General features: G+C 40.0%; 1 protein-coding gene across 1 annotated transcript in view; it reads right to left on the reverse strand.

The window, feature by feature from the left end:
* LOC136863611 (neurotrimin) overlaps positions 1–26,477 on the reverse strand; it is a 532,585-nt gene that overhangs the window by 125,021 nt on the left and 381,087 nt on the right. The window contains exon 5 of the mRNA XM_067139981.2: positions 15,724–16,017. Within this exon, the coding sequence (XP_066996082.1) occupies positions 15,724–16,017 (294 nt within the window). The remainder of the gene's footprint in view (positions 1–15,723; positions 16,018–26,477) is intronic.

Raw genomic sequence — 26,477 nt, forward strand, 5'->3', positions numbered from 1 at the left:
AAAAATAGGTGGAATCTCTGGTGTGAGTTTCATAAAAATCGGTCTAGCCGTATAGAAAATGGGACAACTGCTCAGCAGCAGGAGACGCGTTGACACGCGTCCCTAGATTTCGTATAAATACCCCTCCGACCACGAGAGAAGCACTCAGCATTCATCGGTCCGAGAGAGTGAACCTGCGAAAGTCGACACCAAGAAGCGAGCTTACACAAATTCAAGAACTACGTGATAGACTTGCGACTTCGAAAACCGTATTGGCTTGAGAGAGGTAGGAAAGGAAAATATTGGAAAACTTCAAATTATGTTTCATAATAGCAATGGTGCAGTCATCGTAGTGCGAAGGGAACATTGTGACACCATGTATTAGTGATTAGGAAGGTTTTAATGAATTTCTGTAAATGAGATTAAAGTCTTTCCGTCTATCTAGTCTGTTAACACAATCCCTGGTTATCTGACCACGGGGGAAACATTTGGTTTGAGGGTGAGATGGTGAGACGAGCATTCTCTCTTCCCACGCATACACAGGAACGAACAGCTGGACGTTAGTAGCTTCATGCGGTCCAAGCAGTGAGCGTGCACCATATCTTTCATTTCTGCATGTTTCAAATTGTTATGGTATTAGATAATAATTTATAAGAAAAATAATTAATTTGTGTTGCATCGAAAATTGCTGAGTCAGTGTAACTGATAAGTTAGTATTTAAGTGAAGATTGCCACCTATCATTAAGAGGCGCTAAGCTGCTAAATGCAGCCAAAATGACGCCACATCAATCAGCACAATTACATGTCTGTCTAATTCCAATATTATGTCTTTGTGGTTAGAAATGTAAATGCTTGTCGTCTTAAATTGGTTAATAAAACATGACACCGCTTTTATATGTAGCGTGTGTAGAATTAAGTGTTGCGATGATGATTTTGTATCATGTCCAGAAAGTGTGCCAGGAAACACTGTAGGTGCGATTTTTGGTCATGTGTAGCTGCGAGACGTGAAACTGTAATAATTTTCTTCAAATATGAAGGTAAATATTACAGTAAAAATCACTTAAATGTGTTCACGCCGGTAAAAGTTGTAATAATGATAAAGTAAACATCACAATTATAAGTGTGATAAAGTCAAATAACAATAATCATTATATTCATTACGGAGTAAATTGAGATAACAATAACAATAATAATAATAATAATAATAATAATAATAATAATAATAATAATAATAATAATAATAATAATAATAATAATAATAATAATAATAATGCAATCAGTAGCTGTGTGAACTAGGCTGACAGTTTCATATCGAAATCCAGTGAAGTGAGATAATTTTTGGCACTTGATATTTAATTTTGTGACAGCGTGTATTTGGGAGATAGAAACACGGCATGCTATTTTGCTTCAGAGGTCTGGGAAAAGTTAGAGAAGATAATTTGAGATAATTATGAAGTTGTTTCTTTATGGGATGACTTGTACTTAAAATTTGATCAAGCTCTGGAAGAAAATGGATCGGAATGAGGAATGAAATATTTATGTGAACAATTAGGAAGAAGCTCTGAGGCAGAGTAAGCCCTGTATTTTATGAGTGGGAAGATTTAAGCAAGATGACGAAGAGAAAAGGCCCTGTAGTTTGATGGAGAGGAATTTTTGTGACATGGCGTATATGTTGATGTGTAATATTTTCCGAGACAGGCTGTATAAGAGAAGCGACATACTGTAGCGATCCTGACTTATGTTAAACAGAGCGATAGAAAAATGTAAGGTTTGTCAAATCCAAGTGAGTGCGTTGTGAAGCATATCGTCGTTGCTGGGACAAAACCTCCTATGTGATAATATTTTTGGAGATATACTGACCCGCAGCACATACATTGTGAAGACCGAGAATGCCTTGACAATATTCATTAGATGACAGAACCTTGCCGGCGAATGTTCTATGCTAAAATATTTCACATATGAGGTTTTGTCCCAGCAACGACGATATTTGAACTACACGTGATATTCTCCCATGATTATTATTTTACGTAAGACTGTAGATAACATCAGTTAAGTGAAGTTGACGATTCCATTTTATACCAGCGAAATGCCTTTTCTTATAACCGACCTCACGATCAAAATACATTGTTACACACGGTCGAAACAATGCTTGCTTATTGGAGATTTTATTTTATTCTGTACATTTACAAGGCGTAAAACATCGCGAATTGGAGACATCGCGGGTGACGAGGGAGTTTACCAAATTGAGAGCTTACTGTGCGTATGATGATGAAAGTTTACTTCACTGGAGAGTTTGCAATGACACATGTTTGGAGTGGTAACACTGCAGGTTGTTTGGAGCCCCACACTCGAGGCTATGCCGCAAATATTGTGGTGGTTGGGATTATTGTTTTCATTAATACAACGTAATATAAGACGAGATTTTAGTTTATTCTTAGTAGCAAACTTCACTGTATGTGTTTAAATTTTAATGAGTGATAGACTGAACTATTCAAACCCGTTATTTAATATTTATTTCGCACTTTACCGTAGGAAATGGACATAGTTAATATTGTTCCAAACTCGAGTTCAGTTTTGTAGCGTATTTTACTTCATGTGTTTGAATTTCAATGATAATTAGATTGAAATATCCGGAAAAAATCCACAGCCTATTTCCAGTCATACGACCGGGTCAGGAATGGAATTAATGAAGCTCCCATCTAGCGGCGAGGATAGGAATTGTGACGGCTGCCGAAGCTTGTCACACTCCTCTGCGGCAATAATGAATGAGTGACAGATGAAATGAAATGATATTGCTGAGTGTTGCTGGAATGAAAGTCGACAGGGAAAACCGGAGAACCCGGAGAAAAACCTGTCCCGCCTCCGCTTTCTCCAGCACAAATCTCACATGGAGTGACCGGAATTTGAACCACGGAACCCAGCGGTGAGAGGTCGGCGCGCCGCCGCCTGAGCCGCGGAGGCTCTTGAAATATATCTGGACATTGTTTTAAATTTTCTATTTCGTCGGACAGTATCAATGTGTATTGACCATAGTGTTGGCTCGACGATAGGTTCGGGATGCCGCATGTACATGATTAATGTTAGAGGTGTGTAGACACTTCAGTGTTGGCTCAACGAGAGGTTCGGAATGCCGCATGTACACGATTGCTGTTAGGAAATTTTGGACACTGTAGGGTTGGCTCAACGATAGGACCAGGACACTGTTTGTACATAGCCAAGTCATAGGTTAGGCATATACATGAATCGACTTTAAAGATGATAGTGTCCGCAGTAGTGGATGAAGGTATGGAAGACATTATCAGGTACCATTTAGGCCACGTTTCGGCATAACCTTTACTAGCTGGAAAGTGCTCGCGTTTCATCAGTAGTGGCTTAAAATGTAAGTGTTGTCCCACGTCGAAACCTGGCTAATGGCGACTGGTCCCGTCCACTTAGCCGCGTGCGTTCAAGCTCGATTACCTTTCATTTTGTACTTTACATTGTTTCTCTTTTACTTCGGATGTACGGTATGTTACGATAATGCGGTGTATCGACACTCAGTTTCTTTTGTGTTGAGGAATTTACACTACGAATGCGGTTTCGATTCGTCAAATGTTATAATATTTTATTTTACGTAATTTAAGTTACATAGGTGAGACGTTGGTCTACCGATCACTTGTAGTTTAGTTTAAGGGGACAAGTGTATGTAGACGTATTTGTAATTGTAGTTGTAGTCATGTAGAATCAGAAAGATTTGAAGTTTATTTTTAAAAATTGTGTACTTATACTTTAACCAATTTAACGAAGTAACTGTTTCATAATTTGAAATTTGCTTTAGTAAGAAGACTTTTCGAGTGATTTATAACTTTTATTAACTTCAGTATTTGGCGTTTATTCTAAACGCATACTGAGTTAGTATTTCGCAGTTTTATTCCTTCAGAACGATGTAACGTAAGATCCTCTCGGATCAAGTTCATTCTGAACATCTGTTTGAGATGATGTATATTTCAGCATCGCGATTGATCCATAAATTAAGGGTGGTTTTTCAGTAAATATGACTGTCGTTATTTCATTCAATAAATTTTTAGTAAGCACATTTTTGCTCCTCATTTTATAGTTACGCTCTCCTCTGAATGCTGTCGATCGGTCTATGAAGTGACAGAAAAGAATCCTACACGACCCCAAGAACTTGATTGATTGATTGATTGATTGATTGATTGATTGATTGATTGATTGATTGATTGATTGATTGATTGATTGATTGATTGATTGATTGATTGATTGATTGATTGATTGATTGATTGATTGATTGATTGATTGATTGATTGATTGATTGATTGATTGATTGATTGATTGATTGATTGATTGATTGATTGATTGATTGATTGATTGATTGATTGATTGATTGATTGATTGATTGATTGATTGATTGATTGATTGATTGATTGATTGATTGATTGATTGATTGATTGATTGATTGATTGATTGATTGATTGATTGATTGATTGATTGATTGATTGATTGATTGATTGATTGATTGATTGATTGATTGATTGATTGATTGATTGATTGATTGTACTGAAGTTGTACTGGAACCTCTGGTCAACTCATTGCATGGCACTTAGCATCCGTCTATATTGCGGGTTCATTCCGAACATCTGTTTGGGATGATGCATATTTGAGCATCGGAATTTATCTATAACTTAAGTGTAGTTATTCAGTAAATATGATGTAGTGATTTCGTTCAATAAATTTTTAGTAAGCACACTTTTGCTCCTCATTTTGAGTAGGTGCGCTCTCTTCTGAAACCTGTCCATCGGTCTATGAAGTGACAGAAAAGAATCCTACATGAAATTATTATTATTATTATTATTATTATTATTATTATTATTATTATTATTATTATTATTATTATTATTATTATTATTATTATTAAATACAAAACTAATTTGTTCCGCTGTCCATGTAGTGTAGCATTCAGAAAATTGTGACATCAAACCCCACCATTAGAAACCTAGAATCGTAGGGTCTCATTTTCACTCCCAGCGAATGCCATGGTGTTACCGTAATTGAGACCACAATCAGTACATTCCTAGTTCTAGTTGTAGTCTTTCTTAACGACGCCAACAACCTGCATATCTTTGTTGCGCCTCGAAATACCTTTATTATGTGACAACGTTGAGAGGGAAATACAGACCCGCAACACATGTTGTATTTAAAACGAAAATTTATTGATGTAGGTCTAGTCCATGCAATACTGAAACTTAGAACCTTGCTGATCAGAGTTCTATGCTGAAATATTATCACATAGTGGTTCTTCTAGGCCCAACGACGATATGCCGGTGCGATGTTAAGCAGCTAGCGAAGAGATTATTTACTTAACGTCCATTTTAAATCCTGATGATCGAAGGATATGTCTGCGTGTTGATTTCTTCTATCCGCAGAAGTTATTTACCTGCTTGAAGCTAATAACACTGAGTCGTCATTAGAACGCCATGAATTCAACGCTGTTCGGGTAAAAGGTAATATCTCACAATGCTCTTCCCATCCATTATTTTCCTTAAGAATGGACACGCCTCCTAGACACATATGGACATTTAGTCACCTCAGTAGTATAGGTTTAGTCTCTGTAACTTAGTTCCATCAGCCCAAATAGGGTTTTAGGCATTTTTCAATTTTATTTTGAGGAGTACAAGAGTACGCCTCGTAACACTTTAACTTTAGGCCAGTAGCTCAACCTTTTCTTTTTCAACTAAGGCCATGTAGGATGAGTACTTGTTACCCCTGTTACAATTAACTATTATTCATTTACGTTTAAACGTAAATCTGATTGCTGAGTAGTAACCGTACTGATGGTTTCTGCTAAATGTAGAATGTGTCATTAAGAGGCCTAAACCTGTAAATTTTGGAGAATATCTCCTGGAGAACAAATGCGAGAGGCAACGACGCTCTTTTTCTACTATTGTAAATTCTGGAACTCGGTGTCCTTGAGTGTTGGTTGAAGAGAACAGAAGTGCTCTTCGTCGTTGCCGGGACAAAACCTCCTATGTGAAATATTTTAGCTTAGAACTTTGGCCGGTAAGGTTCTGTCTCCTAAGGTTCAATATTGTGTGAATGTTGTCAAGGAATTCTTGCTCTTCATAATGTATGTGCTGCGGGTCAGTATATCTCCAAAAATATTATCACATAGGAGGTTTTGTCCCGGCAACGACGTCTTATTAAATTGGTAACTAAGAAGCTTCAAGCTCATGTTGTTAAATTGTTATTGATTTTTCTAGTATTGTTACTCATGCTCACGAGCTGGACTTTGTACCTGATTAATTGTTACTTGCTTAGCAATGTACAATGTTTAAAATTTGAAAAGTAAGAAAAGATCAAAGGAAGACATATAATCACAAGTTTTTAAAGTTTTAAATTAATCTTCCCTCTTTTCTATATCCACCCATTCATGCCCACACCTTCTTTTTACCTCTGCGTTATACATAATACCCGGAATAATAATAATAATAATAATAATAATAATAATAATAATAATAATAATAGTAAAAACTGTTTCCTGTTTTCACACAAGGCAAATGCTGGGACTGTACTTTAGTTAAGGCCACGGCTGTTTCATTCCCGCTTTTAGGCCTCTCCTATCCTATCGTCGCCATAAGACCTATCTGTGTCGGTGCGACGTAAAGCAAATTGCAACAACAATAATAAAAACCGAGAAATGTATCCAACCCTGAACATTACGGCATAGTTACGACCCGTCGGATAAGCCAAGGGCCTCTGACGAGGCATACTGAGGCGGGGTTTACTTGTAAGAGGTCAGCCAATATTTTTGAACACCACCTCTATCGAACAGCATGTGCGCTACCAACACAATGTCGCTCAACTTCTGAGATTATATGGGATCTGGAGTTACTCCGTTGGTAATAATAATAATAATAATAATAATAATAATAATAATAATAATAATAATAATAATAATAATAATGGGGAGATTGATCTTTGTCAATCTCATAGTAACAACAGGCTGACAAAGAAAATTCTAAACCTAGCTCTAACCCTGAAAATCCGCAACAATTGGTTAGCAGAAATACATGAAGATCTACAAGAAATGGGTATCGAGGACGAAACCATTCAAGATAGAATGAAATTTACAAGCTTAGTAAACAAACATAAATTTGCAGAGAAACCAACAAGAAAAAATACAGGCTGGACAGAAACACGCAGAAAGGAACACAGTGAAAAAGTGAAGAGATATTGGGAAGAAAAGAAGAAGAAACATTGTGCAAAATAAGTTCAAACGCGCTCCACAGCTGGGCACAACGAATCAAAAAAAAAAAAATAATAATAATAATAATAATAATAATAATAATAATAATAATAATAATAATAATAATAATAATAATAATAATACAGAGCTTGTAGCGGCGCGGTTTTCTTCACGTAGCAATCAGCTTGCATTTGGGAGATAGAGGGTTCAAATCCCACTGTCCAAAGCCCTAAGTATGGTTTCCCGTCGTTTCATATTTTTACACCCAGCAAATAATAATAACGAATAAATTAACGTCAAGGTCGCTTCCTTCCTACTCCTAGCCCTTTTCTATTCCATCGTCGCCATAAGACCTATCTGTGTCGGTGCGACGTAAGGCAGATTGTAAATAATAATAATACATAAAAAATACTGCGTTAAGAAGTTTGAATTTGGACAGTAAGGCATTAGTTTCGTTATTGACGTGATAAGAGCTTGTTAAAGATATCATTCATTTCTTACTAGATCAGAGTTCTGGTTATACTTTTGGACAGGTAGGCAAGTTCTGGAGCGAGATTAGCGTGCCTGCCTCTTACCCGGAGGCCCCGGTTTCGGTTCCCGGTCAGGACAGCCGAGAATAACGGCCGAGATGATTCGTCCTGCTGACCACACGACACCTCGTAATCTGCAGGCCTTCGGGCTGAGCAGCGGTCGCTTGGTATGCCAAAGCCCTTCAAGGGATGTAGTACCAAGGGGTTTGGTTTGATTTTTGGTATGATACATATCACTTTCTGTTTGACGTACTGGTCACAGTGTATCAAAGAATTAATTATGTTTTTATATGGGCTACGTCAGAAATTTGTATAGTTCAAAATGAATGAAATATAGTCTGTTAATCTTATATTTTTTCCAGGTTTAGTAAGCATCTTCATTACAGTCCAATGTCTTTAAAGTTTTGTTTTTTTCATTACCACACAGCCTTCGGTGACAAATATTCATTAGGTTGGTATCACACATTTACAGAGTCATCAACAAAGTAGTGCATCATAAACAACAAAATCAACGGCAAATTTGTATTAGAATTGTGGGTAATGGAGACTGTGGGAAATATAGACGATTTAGCTCCTGAATAGAGCTTTACGTTTATGCAAGGTTTTGCTTTACTCAGTGTCCACTAACAGAAGGACAGAGAACGTACTTTAACTTAATTGTATCGTAGAAAACGTGATGCGTGTTTCAGATAAAGCCAATCTTGATTTATAACGTTTTCCCTGGACATTCGGTAATAATTTTTGCCTGAACCAACATACTAGCAAGCACTGCAGTAGATGTACCGCTAGTCCAATTATGGGGGTGATTGATCAGTGGCTGCGTACTCTCAACATCATGGAACCACATCATTTCACATCTCTATGAGCTTAAAGATCGCTTTCTGAAGTCATAATAATAATAATAATAATAATAATAATAATAATAATAATAATAATAATAATAATACATTTGTCAAGATGCCTAACATAATTTCAGCGCACCATCTGTTACTGTATATCATAAGCAAAATATAAATGCCCGTTTTGACTTAAGAGGCTGATGGAGGATATGGTGTGTACGGCTTCAGGCATTCTTGATCTGCAATTCAGATGAGTGTATGGACGATTTCACTACACCTTGTACAACCTATACACTCAAAGACTTTCCGCTCATTTTCACGATTCCCTAGAACCATGTGGACTACCGGTAATAATAAATTTATGTGGTTATTTCTAGCCTGGTGAAGCCCTTGCATTAAAGACCTTCCGGCGAGGTTGGACGGCATCTGCCGAGTATGGGAGAGTGCGTGTTATCGTGGTGGAGGATAGCATTTTTGTTTAGTGTGTGAGTTGCGGAGATGTTGGGAACAGGGAAAAAACTTGTCCCCGAGCCGAGGGCATTAACCATTTGAGATTTAAATTCTCGGGCCGTGAACCGGAAGCTACTACGCTGACCATTCACCCAAAGGGCGAGACTGGACTACCTCGGACCGAAACCGAGACTTTTCTTTCGACAAAGTATCGCTTTGAATATTGATCCCTCCGAGAAAGAATAATAATAATAAAAATAACGTTATTTGCTTTACGTCACACTAACTACTTTAACGGTTTTCGGAAACTCCAAGGTGCCGGAATTTAGTCCCACAGAAGTACTTTTACGTGCCAGTAAATCTACCGACACGAGTCTGACGTATTTGAGCACCTTCAAATACCACCGGACTGAACCAGGATCGAACCCGCCAAGTTGGGGTCGGAAGGCCAGCACCTCAAACTCTGAGAAAGAAACTACACGATTTACCTTACGTGGATCTATGCTTAGTATGCCTCTTTGACACTGTTTGGTGTTCTAACCTCTTTTTTTTTTTTTTTTGCTAGTTGCTTTACGTCGCACCGACACAGATAGGTCTTATGGCGACGATGGGAAAGGGAAGGGCTAGGAGTGGGAAGGAAGCGGCCGTGGCCTTAATTAAGGTACAGCCCCAGCATTTGCCTGGTGTGAAAATGGGAAACCACGGAAAACCTTTATCAGGGCTGCCGACAGTGGGGTTCGAACCTACTATCTCCCGAATACGTTCTAACCTCTTAATGATGCAGTAAACAAAGAATACATTTCTCTGTACACTCAAAATCAGTTTAATTGTTGGACGTTGCGTTCAATGCGTACGTTTTTAATAAAGTTCCTACAAGAGAGAAAGAGAAATGGTCTCCTAGAAGTAAAATTGAATGATAAACAATCTAAGAAAAGACCCCAACTGCGCAATATCGAATAAGTTTGTGAAGGATGTGTGATGAAACAGCTCAAAGAATTAAAAGGGAAGGCAGGAAAACGTGAGAAGTGGTGAACTGTAGCCGATCGAGCTGCTATAAACCAGTCTCCTCATTGATCACCAAAGAAGGAGAAGAGAAAGACATATTTTCACTAGCTTCTCACCAAGTCGGCCGTGGTTCGAACTGCAGCCGTACAAGAGAAAATTTCCAAATTTAAACTCACACCGCACTGCATTAAACTCACGTAAATTTGTATGTCGTGTAATTTATGACTAATGGATAAAAGTCACCAATGTTTCGAAGCGTGCTTCCTGCTATTATTGAACATGGTAAGACTAGGATCCACGGTTTAGTACAGCAGTTCAGAGGCTATAAGTTACCGAATGTTCCCAGAGAACGTAGAATGATACGTTAATGAAAGTTCAATGTTAGCCTTCAGAATCATAATTCTAGCCCATCACGAGTGCCACACATATAGACACTAAAAATACAAGCTTCGGAAATTTTTAGATGATATACTAATCCATGCCGCTCATGAACCTGCTTTCTGCAGGCCTTTTATGAATCAAGTACAGCTTAGTGCCCGTGGCACTAATGTGAGTGAATGGATTGTATGAAATGGTTACAATGAGTACAGCTGAGACTAAATTTACAGTATATTCCCTAAATTAAAATGGAAGGCGGGAATAGCTAATTGAGTGATGTGCACCACTCTGTCATCAGAGTGGAAACATTTCATTGCTGATCTCGGTCAAATCATGGTGCTTGGAGCAGTAGAGCCGAAGCATTTATTGTTCATTATTATAAATGGAATTTATGATGAACTAATAAAGACTGGGCTGGCTCCCTTAGGATACCCCTAGATTCCTAATGCGTTGTCACCGTTCCACCTTAATCTCTTTTACCTTGTATGGACATCATTATTGTAATTCACTGCAAATATCAGTGCTGCGGCATTCATGCGGCTGTCGATCGATTTAAAGCTTTATACCTACAAGTTATGATTTTCATGACTCCCGTGAGTTGTATATCTAAATGTGTCTGCATTCGTTTATTTATCTCTAGTACTTGACAATAACGCTTGTGGAGTAAAAATAATGTACGGATCCAGAACCTTGTCAAGATGCCCATGAAGTTAGTTCAAAGTGGATGGTCAGCAAGAGGTTCAACGGGACTTTATTAAATAACTCGATTTTGCCATTGAAGTCTTTCTATTGTAGATAAAAAGGCTAGTTACAGTATTTATATTTTCCAAACAATAGCATATAAATAAATCCGTAAGAGTAAATGACGGACAAAAGAATATCCGGGGTCTGTTTTTCGATACTACTATCATATTTATTTGCTACAGACCCATTAACAACCGAGTATTCAGGAGGAAAAACTGGCGATTCTGGAGTATGAGATGAAGAGGAAGGCATCTGAATATCAAATTAGCATTGGTCATAGATAGTGGAATCACTCACCCAGTAAAATTACTGGTGTAACTGCGACCAGGTATTCCGGAAAAACGATAAATTTAAGATGAGAAATAACACTGTTCACTGGCCGGCGACATTGATATTAGGCCCCTTGAATCAACATTAATGCATGTATATATAAAACTCTATGTCCGACTCGTTGGCTGAATGGTCAGTGTACTGGCCTTCAGTTCAGAGGATCCCGGGTTCGATTCCCGGCCGGGTCGGGGATTTTAACCTTCATTGGTTAATTCCAGTGGCCCGGGGGCTGGGTGTTTTTGCTGTCCCCAACATTCCTGCAACTCACACACCACACATAACACCATCCTCCACCACAATAACACGCAGTTACCTACACATGGCAGATGCCGCCCACCCTCATCGGAGGGTCTGCCTTACAAGGGCTGCATGTGCATGTAAATAGCGATGGTACCTGCTATAAACATACACTGGCGGAAAAAGCTCCAATCACTATGACATAAGGGATATATAATACGAAAATTTTGGCAATATATTCGTCGAGGTAACATATTTAATTGATTATAGGTAAAAGACTACAGATTAATATCCGAGCGAGTAAAGCCATTGAAAATGTGCCATGCTGGTCCATTTTTAAAAAAATGATATTTGTTCGTGGAGTCGACCTCTGCAGATCTTTTGCCACTATTTTCACCATATGATAGGAACCTGCATGTAAGTGTTATTGCGGAAGTGTAATGTGTTGAATGTGAGGAAAGGAACGTTGAGGACGCCAAAAACATCTAGTCCCCAGGCTAGGGATATTAATCATTTACAACTAAAAGCCCCTGACCCGGCCGAGAATCAAACCCGTGGCCGCCGGGTGACAGGCGGACGCGTTGCCACCTACACCGCGGGGCTGGACTCGTGCTGGTCCAATAATAACTGGTGTAAACGCCTGACTGTTTAATGCAGGCATTCAAACGTGCATGTATCGTGTCGTACAGGTGCCGAATGTCAGCTTGAGGGATGAAGTTTCATGCCTGTTGCACTTGGTCGGTAATACAGGGACGGTAAATGCCGGTTGTGGATGACGCTGGTGCTGTCGTACAATGATGTCTCATACGTGCTCTATAGGGGACAGATGGGGGGATCGAGCAGGCCATTCTGTAGAGCACGTTGGGTTACAACAGCGGCATGGGGGCGTGCATTATCATGTTGGAAAAAACTTCCCGGGAATGATGTTCATGAATGGCAGGACAACAGGTCGAATCACCAGACGGACGTACACATCTGCAGTCAGGATGCGTGGGATAACCACGACAGTGCTCCTTCTGCCACAGGAAATTGCTCCTCTAACCAGCAATTCCGGTTTAGTTCCAGTGTGTCGATACAGCAGACAGGTGGGGGTACAGGCGCTCACCTGGTTTCCTTCTAACCAACACATGGCCATCACTAGCCCCAAGGTAACGGACCTTCAGTCCATCCTCCAATGAGCTCTCGCTTGACACCACTGAAGTGGTTTGGGATAAGTGGAATGCATGCCGCAGGGCGTCTGGTGCCAACTGCCGCTCGAATTGCTGCTGAAGACGAAGTCCGCTGGGCCACAGCCATACGCCGAATACGGCAGGGCAGTCCTCCCTCTCGGTGGTGCCACGGGGACGTCCAGAGTCCGGTCTTCTTGCGAGCGTACCTTCTCGTGACCACTGCTGCCAGCATGCAAGCACAGTGAAGACATTCCTGCCAAGTCGTTCTGTAATAGCGCGGAAGGAATATCCACCTTCACGTAGCCATACTATATGACCTCATTCAACCGCAGTGAGCTTCGTCGTCGTAAAGGCATTCCTGACCCACTCACAGTAACTCCGTCTAATCTCACAGGTAACTAACTCTCTCGTAAAGTACACCCCGTACTTAAAGCAAACCTGACGTGCAAAGCCATGGGCCCTCTACTAGCGCCACGCTAATGCGATTTGGGGGATGAAAACAAATGTGTACATAAAATAAGAATATGGTCCAGATGGAGTATTGCTAATGTAATAGTATACGCTCATGAACTTTTGCTGGGGGCAACCAGTCTCAGAAAAAATTACTAAATATCGTAAGTCCGAAGTGTTCCAGCGGGTGGAGGTCACTAGCATGTCGCAGTGAGCTCAACTAAGAAGAGAAACGAAGATGTAAAGACAGAATTGAAAAGAATGGAGATATCTCATTTAATTATATCATAACAGATGTCTACAGTCCGTCTCCATTAGTGATGGGACTTTCGATTCATTTTACTGAATCGATTCATTTGATTCCGTTCACGTTACTGAATCGATACAGTGATCCGATTCACGGCACATTAGAGTCACCGCTCCTATTGCATCTGTGTAGTATGTACTGGTAAGACAGCAGCAGCAGCATTCAGTGCCATCTGGTCTTCATACTATGAACTCCTTTCTTAGAAAAAAATGCTAGTCACTCTAATACATCGAAGGTTTCCGGCGATGTAGGATGGGAAAGGTCTGGGATTAGGAAGGTAGCAGCCATGGCCTTAATTAAGGTACAGTCCCAACATTTCCTGGTGTGAAAATGGGGAAACTACGGAAAACCATCTTAACGGCTGCCGACGGTGGGATTCGAACCCACCATCCCCCGAATCTAAGCGCATTCCTACGCGACACTAACCGCAAGTCCAACTCGCTCCGTCATTTTTAAAAATATGTACTTTTCTATCAGCGGAGGAGTTTTTAAATCGTCCTATTTTGTATAGGCTACCGGAGATGCACAGTAGTCTACTGGTTTTCTGATTCAACATACTGTTGGTTAAGTTTTTGCGTCAGTCGGCTCACTTACTGTCCACATATGATTGAAGTCTTGTGCAACGATGTGACATACGAACTGAGACAATACTGAGCCGTTCCTCCCAATATAAAACAGGTACTTTTGAGTGGCCATGAGCATGACTCATAGTCATAGGGCAGACTAGAGTCGAGTTAATTAATTGTAAAATGTCAACTAAGTTTTAATACTAAGATTCATTAAACTAATAAATAGTATAACCTAATAACCAACCTACTTACGTGCTACTTTAGAATTATGTTTTGACTACCGTTTTAACACTGCAAATAAATCCATCTATTATTTGAACCTCCCTGTAAGAAGAGGACAGTGAATGCAAGTGGGTATTATTTTCAAATGAGCTGAGCTCGAGAGTCCATTGTAGCATACGATTGCTTCAGTGTACCATGGCTCTGTATGTATTGCTTCAGAGGAAGTTCGCCTCCTCGCCAGTGTCCAGTGTGCCGATAAGGAGCCGTGCGTATCTTGTGTCTCACTGAGCCGTGCTTGCTCCCACGATTCTTTCGGTGTGCCATGATTCACTGTATGTCTCGCTGCAGTGGAAGCTCGGCTGCCCGCCAACGTCCAGTGTCCCGCTAGTGAGCCGTGAGCTCGCCGTTCCTGTGAATCGATTCACTCGGACACTTGAACGAATCCATACACTGCTTCGAATCATGCATTCAGCAGCCAGCACTAGTCTCCGTATGAACTATAGGGAAAATCGTTCTATAGACAGGTGCTCTTATTAACCGTTAGCTTTCTCTACGTACGTTAATTAATCAACATTACATTGCGAAAACGTAGGTGATGGTATTGAAAATATTGTGCTTATGTCACTTCATATTCTTAAAGTTAGAAATTCCGCGATTTACGATAGTGCTTGTGATAATTATGATATCTTATGACATTTTAGTCTGGGCCTAATGTCCGATGCTCTAAACACTGTCAGTATACAGTACTTACGTAACCCACGATGGAAGAAGTATTTTCATGGGAATCTACTTATTTTAATACAAGACTCCAGGTAACTCGGAATAATTTCGAGAGAACCACTTATCATATATATTCTTATTCCCTACATACTTGACTGATATTGATACTAGTCTGAATAAAAATAAGAAATGGCTCATTTCGAACGGTGTGGTAATTCGCAACTAGCATTACCATCATAAAGATGAATGAAGGAGTAGTTTTAATAATATACAAGATTCAAGGAATGTAGTAAAATGTCTCAAGCGAACAGCGTTTGCACACGGCCACCTTACATGGTTTTATCCTAAATACTATTACTACAGAAGAAAAACTAGGAGTAATTGGAAATACTAGGGCACGCTGTTTACTGTCAAATATTACATGTAATGTCCCCTTAAATTACAGTGAGTTAAGTTATTGAGGAAACACTATGCCTGCAAAATTCTTAAAACTAAAGTTATAAGGAAAAGAGAGCCAAGCTCTGCAACTAATTAGTTACAGATGTACTCACTGTATAGGCGGATGGTGCCATCAGTCTCCCCACGAGGATTCTTGGCCACACATTTGTAGGTCCCATAGTCATGCTCTTGAATGTTGCTGATAGTCAGCTTCATGTGAGTCTTGTACGACGGAGACCCGACGATATTCTCTGCTCGATATTTACGGCTCTCGTGAATCATATGCCCATCTTCACGAGTCCAGTAGTTGAGAGACGTAGGATGAGCTTCTGTAAAACACTCCAAGTTGACACTGTAGCCCAAAGGAGCTCCAACAAGTTGGTGAGGAATCCACAGCATGGGCGGAACTGTAACAAAACGTATTGCCTTTGAAGTACAGTAATAATTTCTACAGAAACAAGGAATACACAGTAAAGTATTAGTTGGAATGTAATTTGTGAAATATTTTCATAGAATGTTTTCGGTATGCCTTCTGATCTGAAACTACAAAACGATAATTGTTTAACGGAATGTGATTAAGTAGGGAACAGGAGGGAAGGACGAGAAAGAATGGGTATAGAAAAGTGAAGAATGATATGAAGTAAATTAGGATGATGCCCATTGATTTCTAAGTGGCCTATTGGCGAGATAACCTACCTCACTGAAACACAAGCTTGCGTAGAATGTAATCAAGAAGTGTCAGCTCAAATAAGATCTAACGACGGTCGTATTCGAGCTCCATAAAAAAATATAACCTGGTTTTTGTATACTTCGAGGCCTGATGTGTGACCCATGCATGTACTATGGCCATACCACAACTGGAGATGAGAATGGCAACGGAGACTCACACCGAACTCGATAGCTGCAGTCGCTTAAGTGCGTCCAGTATCCATAGGGAGATAATGGGTTCGAACCCCACTGCCGACATCTCTGAAGATGGTTTTCCGTGGTTTCCCACTTTCACACCAGGCAATTACGGGGGTTGTACCTTAATTAAGGCCACGGATGCTTCCTTGCCAGTAGTAGCCCTTCCTTGTCCCTTCGTCGTCATAAGTCTTATCTGTGTCGCCCACTAACTACTTTTCGGTTTTCGGAGACGCCGAGGTGCCGGAATGTAGTCCCGCAGGAGTTAATTTACGTGCCAGTAAACCTACAAAATGGAGGCTCACGTATTTGAGCACCTTCAAATACAACCGGATTGAGCCATGATCGAACCTGCCAAGTTGGGGTCAGAAGGCCAGTGCCTCAACCGTCTGAGCCACTAAGCCCGGCACAGAAAAAAACAAAGAAAACGGAGATTCAGTCTAAGTCAAATCCCTGTGTCGACCGATTGCTTCAATAATAACTAAAGAGAAGCACTCGAAATGTTACGACTACTTTCCTTCAAACATTGAAATCCACTCTTGTATTGTCATTATTTCTCATTTCACACAGTACACATTGCAGGCCTCATTTCCCTAAATATGACTTTGCTCCTATGGCGAAGGATACATTGATATTTTCCGAAAATTACAGTAAATAAATTTATGAAATTGTTTCTGAAGATATCGTTACCATCCTTTAATATTTAGTCCATAACTGATGCGGGAACAATTCTGGCAGTACTGATTCTGCGTCCGATGTCAGAGTAACAAATAGAAAAAGAACAAGAAAATGGATATGGCACATACATATCTGGAAAAAGCGCCTGAAAACAACATTTTGCCGAATTTGAACATCAAGTAAAACTGGTGCGGAACTGAGAGTGAATCACTGATATATGTACAAATAGATTAATATAAGAGTAATGAGAATTTCTAAAACTTTGTTTGACTATGTCATGAGGCCACGTCATAATGCATCAGATAACATGCCTCACAGAGTAGCAGGTGGAGAAAAGTAGGGCAGTTCTTACAATTAGATCTAGACACAAATATAACACAGGCTATCATGCACCTACACGGGAGTCTGAGACGCCTAACCAATGAAATGTATTATGAAAACGTCATTAATAACAAAAGCAAGTGTACCAGCTCCTATTTGAGTTTGCTGATTACAGTCTATAACACCATAGTTTTAATATTTCGATTATTTCATTTTTAAATATATTCTGATCAACTTTAGTTATTTTATTTTTATTTTATTGCTGAACAAAGACAAGTGCCTTCTTTTGTACTGCTTTTTCCCACACCTGCGGGGTCGTGGGTGCGAACTGTGTCGCACCTGTTTTACTGCCGGATTCCTTACTTGACGCCAACCCTACGGAGGATGTAATCACTATTGCTCGTTTCTGTGGTGGTTAGTAGTGTGACGTGTTGTCTGAATATGAGGAGGGAAGTGTTGGTATAAGCACAAACACCCAGTTCCCTAATAATAATAATAATAATAATAATAATAATAATAATAATAATAATAATAATAATAATAATAATAATAATAATAATAATTTCGTGTGGCTATTTCTAGCCGAGTGCAGCCCTTGCAAAGCAGACCCTCCGATGAGGGTGGGCGGCATCTGCCATTTGTAGATGACTGCGTGTTGTTGTGGTGGAGGATAGTGTTGTGCGTGGTATGTGAGTTGCAGGGATGTTGAAGACAGCATAAACATCCAGCCCCTGGGCCATTGGAATTAACCAATTACGGTTAAAATCCCGACCCGGCCGGGAATCGAACCCGGGACCCTCTGTACCGAAGGCCAGTACGCTGACCATTCAGCCAACGAGTCGCATACCAAGTTCCCGAGACCGAAGAATCATTCTGTTGTGACGAAAATCCCCGACCCGTCCTGGAATCGAACCCGGAACATACGTAATTTGAGTGCGCAGATTAGGAGACTTAAGACTGTTCTTCTGTTTCGTGACAATTTAAAAATTATAATAATTTAACTCTCACATTTTAGATTCATTTAAGTACATGTTATTTATTTTGTTGTTATTATTATTGCATCTCCAGGAGTATGAGATCATATATTGAAGCTATGACGTATTTTTATGATTTTATTAGTCAATTATATTAACGTTTAACCAGATACTCACCAGAGTTATCATATTTCCGACAACATTTTTCATTTCCACTAAAGTGGGTATTTGTATGCGAATAAACAAGGAATAGGAGTATTATTAACTGATTCGTGTTCTGTGTAGTGCTGTAATGTAACTACACATTAAATGACTTAATTAAGGTTTTTCTGTTAATGTTTTAATGTTGTTACACACCAAAATGCGGTGTATATTGGCATGTTGGTAATACTAATGTACCAGGGTAAGTGGTTATGGGATTCATACATGAAACTTGAAGTATATTGCTTTCATTGATGCCAGCGTCCACTTAATTTCAGAATTTTATTAATATGAAGAGAAATAGAGGCTTAATTAACCATCCATTAATTTCTGCTACATCTGTAATAAATACACACCACTCGGTCGGCGTAAGAAGATAACAAGGAAAGCAAAGACTGATCAAGGATAAAGTAGGGGACGGTAATATGTTTTGGGCACCACAATATTTTTGCACCGTATGTTAAACAGGTTTTACGCAATGGTTGTCTCGGAACAGAATATATACGCCTTTTGCTGTGCCCAATGATTTGGCATGAGCAAAGGAACCACACCTAGGACTGATACTTTTGTATGAATATTTTTTCTGGGCTTTCGGAAAACCCAAATCAAACATTATAAATCCGGACTGTTAATCTGCTCGGAAGTCACTGCGTCATAATGCAGAGAATCTTGTACCACCTTCGGCGGAATGTTTTACTGCTGACTTCTCCCATAAAGAGCAGCAAAGGAATGAAAATACTTCCGATGATGTGTTTCTCGAATATGAATTAGAGATCTAAACATCACTTTCTAAGTCAAGAAAATCTCAAAATTTCAAGACAGAAGTCTGAACTCAGCCTCTAGACTGAGGGAGTGAAATTTCGTTACAGAAGAGTACGACAATCACTCTTTATCGAGATCGCAATTATGAAAATGACCTCTTTTTATAAAAGTAATCCTGTGTGTTTTGTAGTGATTAAACGACCTCATGAAAGATTTATTATATGTAGGCTACACGAACCCAATGATTGGAGGTTATTCACTGACTCAGCCAAACTGAGCTAAAAATGTGTTTCGTCACAGAATGGCAATAAGAAACCATCAATCTATATGGCTATTGAAGGAGACATACGAATTCATGGATATCCTCTAACAAGTGATAAACTACACAACATTTATGTGACATATTTTCAAGATTTGAAGGCTATATCACTTTTTCTTGGTCTGCAGTTGGGCTACACAAGAAACATTTGTATATTGTGTTTGTGGGATAGGCCTTATGGCAGTAATAATTTTAAGACTGATCAGTTGCCTCCAAGTACTGAAATGACTGTGGTAGGAAAAAACTGTATGAAACACAGGGCTCTCGTTGGCGCCAATTATTTTGCTCAAGAAAGTTTGTTACTCATATTAGAGAGTGTTCACCTAATGAGGTATTAAAGAATCGACTCCTTCAGAATGGAGTTTCTTCTGTTTGGAACTTTTCCAACAAGACAGGTTCAGACAAGAGGTTTGAGTAAGGGGAAGGGGGCATTTCAGCCGACAGACATAGTCACAGGCTGCTCAGTACCGTGCCTGTGACTTGAATACTGGTCAGTGAACGTAGGATTTTCGAAGTAAAAATCATGTACCAATGTTTCGGAATCTGTGTAATGAAATATTTCCCGTGACTATAAGCACGGTATCAACAGTCAGGAAAAACTATAAACTTTATTTGCATTCATTTGGAGAAATATGTCTTGTTCACCCATTGAATGAATTCCTGTGAATTTTATAAGAATTGCACCGGGCGAGTTGGCCGTGCGTTTAGGAGCACCCAACTGCGGGCTTGCATGCGGGAGATAGTGGATTCGAACTCCACTGCTGGCAGCCCTGAAGATGGTTTTACATTTTCACACCAGGCAAATGCCGGGGCTGCACCTTAATTAAGGCCACGGCCACTTCCTTCCTACTCCTAGGCTTTTCCTGTCCCATCGTCGCCATAAAGACTTATCTGTGTCGGTGCGACGTAAAGCAAATAATACATAAGAAGTGCAAGTACAGAAGCGTGAGAGCTCATCAATTAAATGTATTACAAAGTTACGTCACCGACGTCATCCGTGAAAAATGCGTGGTTCACTGTGCACCATAATATTTTATACTTAAATTTGTAATCATGTTACACCACGTAAGTTATGAATGAAACATGTCTGTGGTAAATAGTGGATCAAGAAACCTGACTTCCATTCATCATCAGATCGCAACAGTTATTTTCTAACAACACCTTAACGATCTACTCAGAATCAACATACCATAACGTAATTAACATTACTGTCAGAAGTAATTACAACAGTACACGTGGGAATAATTGAACGAGTGAAGATCATCTTGATCTAAAAATTTAGGACTACTATACATGTGGGCATTTTATTTACTGGCCACTAAACATTTTCACAAAAAACATGTATTCAAGATGGTTTTATGTCGTAAATTTCTGTACCATCACATGCTTAGATACACCCAAAACACTGGTCATTTGGGTTTTGTAAGGTTCCCTGTTGATATCAGTGTTTCGTAATTTGTGCACGTTAAAGAATACGAATAACTTTTATTTAACACACGTACGTGCAGAGGAAATAATAACAATTACAGCATTATTATTATTATTACTATTATTATTATTATTATTATTATTATTATTATTATTATTATTATTATTATTATTATTATTATTATTATTATTAATGCCACTAATTCCACTAATAATAATAATTATTAATAATTCCCCTAATAATAAGAATAATAATAATAATAATAGTAGTAACAATGTATGTCCTCCGTAGGGGCGCCCGAGGCAGCGGAATTATCCAATGAAGGTTAAAATCCTAGACCCGTCCGGGAATCCAATAGAGGAATCGAACCCGGGAACCTTGGAGCAAAGACCAGTGTGACAACTATTTAGCCATGGAGGGAAGAAATAATTATTCGGAAGTATCACTTTTGATCCAGGAGTTGCCTTAATCGTTATATGTGATTCATCTTATACAATATCCATAATGCCTAGTCAAAGTAATCTAATACAATATTATGAATATTAAATGGTATTGTGTTACAAGATACCAAGCTAAGAAGGAAAATCTCGATTCAATATAGCTGTATAAAATCTATTTCTTTCTTTGTTTCAGAAAGCTGAATTTACAGATATAAATGTGTCTTAACTACAAAACGATTCATGGCTGCATCAAGAGCCATAAAAATTGGACAGTGATTAGATTCATGTTCCAAAATGTGAGAAGTTCCATCAAAAACATGTTGACTCTTATCTTATCATTGATTATTCCAAAATATACACAGATATGACACATGTTGGAGAAGCAAAATCCAATGAGGTAATGGTCAATATGTGTGTGAAGTACACGAGAAACTGAGTCACTGACTTCACCAGGGAACCCTATAAAATCCAAAGAACCAACGTAATGGGTGTATCTAAAAATGTCATGAATATTTGTTTGTTCTCGGAAGGGTTAGTGGCCAATAAATAAAATGTTCAGATGTTCAGGTCTTCACTCATTCCATTTAATCCCAGGTGTGCTATTGTAATTACCTCTGACAGAAAATTAAATTACTTTATGGTACGTTGATTTTGAGTAGATCGTGAAGGAGTTGTTGGTAAATAAGTGTTATTATGTGAGATTAGGATTTGAACTAAAGTCGCTTAGTCCACAGGAAGTTTCATTCACAACTTTAGTGGAATGAAATGAAATGTCGTATGGCTTTTAGTGCAGGGATATCCCAGGATGGGTTAGGCTCGCCAGGTGCAGGTCTTTCTATTTGACTCCCGTAGGCGACCTGCGCATCGTGATGAGGATGAAATGAGGATGAAGACAACACATACATCCAGCCCCCGTTCCGTAGGAATCAACCAATTAAGGTTAAAATCCCCGACCCAGCCGAACCGAAGGCCAGTACGCTGACCGTTCAGCCAAGGAGTCGGACAATTTTGGTGGTATAACATGACAACAAATATCAGCGTAAAATGCTCTGGCACACAGTGAACCCGCAGATGTCCTAGGCATTTTTATACGACGATAAAGTTTCCCCGCTTCATTCATTAAAGAATTCGAAGGTAAGTCTTCCATAGACCTCCTTAAATGTAGTAGAATTATTTTTATTATTTTTTATGAACCGTTAAACATGATGACTATTTACGACAAAGTTGGAGCAATATTTTCTTGGAAGCTTCAAATATTTTTAGTGCCTTGCATTACAATTCTTTTACGATTTGTTTTACGTCGCTCCGACACAGATAGGTCTTATGGCGACGGCAGGGCAGGAAAGGCCAAGGAATGGGAAGGCAGCGGCCGTGGCTTTAATTAATGTACAGCCCCAGCATTTGTCTTGTGTAAAAATGGGAGACCACGGAAAACCTCTTAAGTGCTGCCGAGAGTGGGGCTCGAACCCACTGTCTCGGGGATGCAGGTTCGCAGCTGTCCTCCCTTAACCGCACGGCCAACTCTCCCGGTCTTTGCATTATAATGCAGCACCCTTGTATATGTGAACTTATAGCTTCTGTAATAACAACAAAGCCATTCAAGTGCTTATATTGATAGATTTAAGGGCAGACAACTTGAATACATACTTCAGAATCCTTCCAAACCAATACTGAACGCATATCAATGCAGTCCCAATGGGTCTTTGCCCACTAAGCGACCGTTTATTAGGGCGTAGGAATACATATTACGAGGTGACACGTGGTCAGCGCAATGAATCCTCCGGCCGTGTTTTATGGCGTTCTAGACCGGGTCTGCTATGCCACCGGCACATGACCCCTCAGTTGACCTCACACAGCCTGAGCTAACCTTGAACCAGCCGTCAGATCCAGGTAAAAATTCCTGACTGGCCGAGAGCTGAACCCGGATCATTCGGGTAAAAGACAGGCTCGCTAACCCTAGACGGCGGGGCCGGGTTAGAATTCGTTAGTGTACAAAATTCTGAGATTTCATATCCACAAAATTGAACAAACTCTTTATAAATGTATACTGCTTCACATAAAAACTGAAGCATCCAGAAGAAATGGTCGGATGCCTATGTACGTAACTTCGTATACGTACACACAATCGGCGGGTATGTAAATGATTTGAGTTGCAATTCTCTGTGACAGATAGAACAGCAACCAGGGTGCATTAGTGTAGTTAGCAGGCTTGCTAGGGTATATACAGGGTTATTCATCTAAGGGGCTACACGGAAATAACATCTAAACCATTAAAGATTTCGGTATTTTGTTTACATATTTGTAATTGATACCCAGGGACTTGTAAAATAGTGTGCTACGTACTCTCATGGGGTGTTTAATAACCGAAATATTAACACTAACTCTATATTTATTAATGGAATGGCACAAATTCGTGCAGCTGGCCTGAAAGTTCAACTGCGTGGAAGTTCAAATATGTAAGTATTTTCAAAATCGGGCAGTTACTTTCTGAGATGTCAATAAGAACAACATGCACGCTTTTGCATGCCGCATTAGACACGGTGCAGTCGGGCAAGGACGTATTGACACGCAAGTAGTTTCCTGGGTGTGATTGCATCCACAAAATGGATACCAGGCATGTAACCATATCGTACACATCTGATGGGTTTGTAAAGTGGGTATGACAGGCGAACTCATTACAGGACAGAGAGGGTTAATAATTGTATAAGGAATAAAATAATTACTTTAACTTGGTACCTTTGAGATAAGTCACGGCCGACATCATTTCCAACTCATTCCCATTCCCATCCGTGGGAAAAGACGCCAAACTGAGCGCAACCTGTTACACATGGATTTCAAAATAAAACAAACAACAAATTACTTCCTTCCTTCCCCGTTGCTTGTAAGCCAGTCACGGCATATCAAATTTTGTGTACGATAGTTTACAGTACATGCCTGGTATCCGTTCTGTGGCTGGAATCAAGGCCAGGAAACAGCTTGCGTGCCAATACATCCTTGGCCGAACGTACGCTGTCTGATGCTGCACGCAAAAGCCCAAATGCGGTATTTATTGATAACTCAAAAGGTAACTGTTCGATTTTGAGAATACTTACATATTTGAACTTGTGCTCATTTGAACTTTCAGGCCAGCTGCACGAATTTGTAGCGTTCTATTTAAAAATATAGAGTTAGTATTAATATCTCGGTTATTAATCATCCCATGAGAATACGTAGCACACTATTTTACAAGTCCCTGGGTATCATTTACAAATATGAAAACGAATACCGATATCTTTAATGGTTTAGACGTTATTTTCGTGTAAGATCTTAGGTGAATAACCTTGTAGCGTCAGATGTTGAGTGATCACTGTGAAGTACACGGATATGCCGCGCACTCGTGTGAGATAGCGTTATCAGCACATGGCAGATTTTGAAAGGGGCCTCATATTGGCTCTCCATTTGGCCGGCTGGTCGAATCATTCAATATCCAGATTTGTGGGGCATTCGGATGTGACAGTGGACCGATGTTGGACTGCATGGGAACGTAAGGGCAGGCACTCTCGTCGTCAAGGTTCCGGTCGACCACGTCTGACTATCACAAGGGAGGATCGCCGTATTGTGCACCAAGCACATCGTAACCCTTTCACATCTGCACCTGCCATTCGAGAACAAGCAATGGACTCCCTGCATCACTCTGTCTCATCCCGCACCATAGATCGGAGACTAGCAGCAGCCGAACTAGTGAATTGCCTTCCCATGCGTAGGCTGCCGTTAACGCCACAACACAGGCCATAACCGGGAAGCATGGACTCTGATGAATGGCCGTCGCATTGTGTTCAGCGATGAATAGAGGTTGGGCACTCTGCGAGTATGGCGGCGACTTGAGGACAGGTCCCATTCTTCCAATGTTTTTGATGTGGCACAGCGTTGTTACCCCTGGCGACATGGTGTGGGTTGGGGGGAGGGGCATCTGGTATGACTTCATGTCACGGTTGGTTGTGATTGAGGGAACTCTGACGGCACAACGGTACGTCACCGACATCCTGCGTCCTCATGTGTTACCTCTCATGTACCGCGTCACACTTTTCAACAAGAAATGCCCATCCAAACACGGTACGTATCTGCGTCATGTTGAGGTACTCCCGTGGCCAGCAAGGTCCCCAGATCTGTCCCCGATATAACATGAGACCAGCTCGGACGTCAACTCCGTCCCAGTGGCAGTATCTACGATATCGAACAGTTCGAACAGTTGTGTGTTAGGAGAAGATACAATTTGTTTTATGACACCCTTCCCAACCAAATCGGTGCATGCATCCAGGCCAGAAACGGGGGAGGGGGGGATGTCATTCTGATAAGTGGGCTCTTTGTAAATTTGACTCGATTTTGTAAAAAAAATCACATACCATTACAACAAGTGATGTTTCTTTTCGTTTCCTCCACTCCTTATGGGTACTTCAATTCTTTTGTCAGGCGATGTAGGCCTGCTTTAAACGTAATGATGTATAATACTTCTATACTAATAACAGAATTGTGAGGAGTATTAAAAGGAAGATCCGACAATGTAGTGTAGTGGTTAGTGTGATTAGCTGCCATCCCTCCGGAGGCGCGGGTTCGATTCCTGGCTCTGCCTAGAAATTTGGAAAGTGGTACGAGCGCTGGAACTGGGTCCGCTCAGCCTCGGGATGTCAACTGAATAGAGGGTGTTCGATTCCCACCTCATATATCCTCGAAGTGATTTCCCGTGGTTTCCCATTTCTTCTCCAGGAAAATGCCGGTATGGTATTGCACCCATAAGCGAATTTGCCTAATTTAATTCTTAATTAAAATTGAATATTTCACATTGAGATACCACAGTGAGGCT

This window comes from Anabrus simplex, chromosome 2, assembly GCF_040414725.1.
Source record: "Anabrus simplex isolate iqAnaSimp1 chromosome 2, ASM4041472v1, whole genome shotgun sequence".
NCBI classification, from domain to species: domain Eukaryota; kingdom Metazoa; phylum Arthropoda; class Insecta; order Orthoptera; family Tettigoniidae; genus Anabrus; species Anabrus simplex.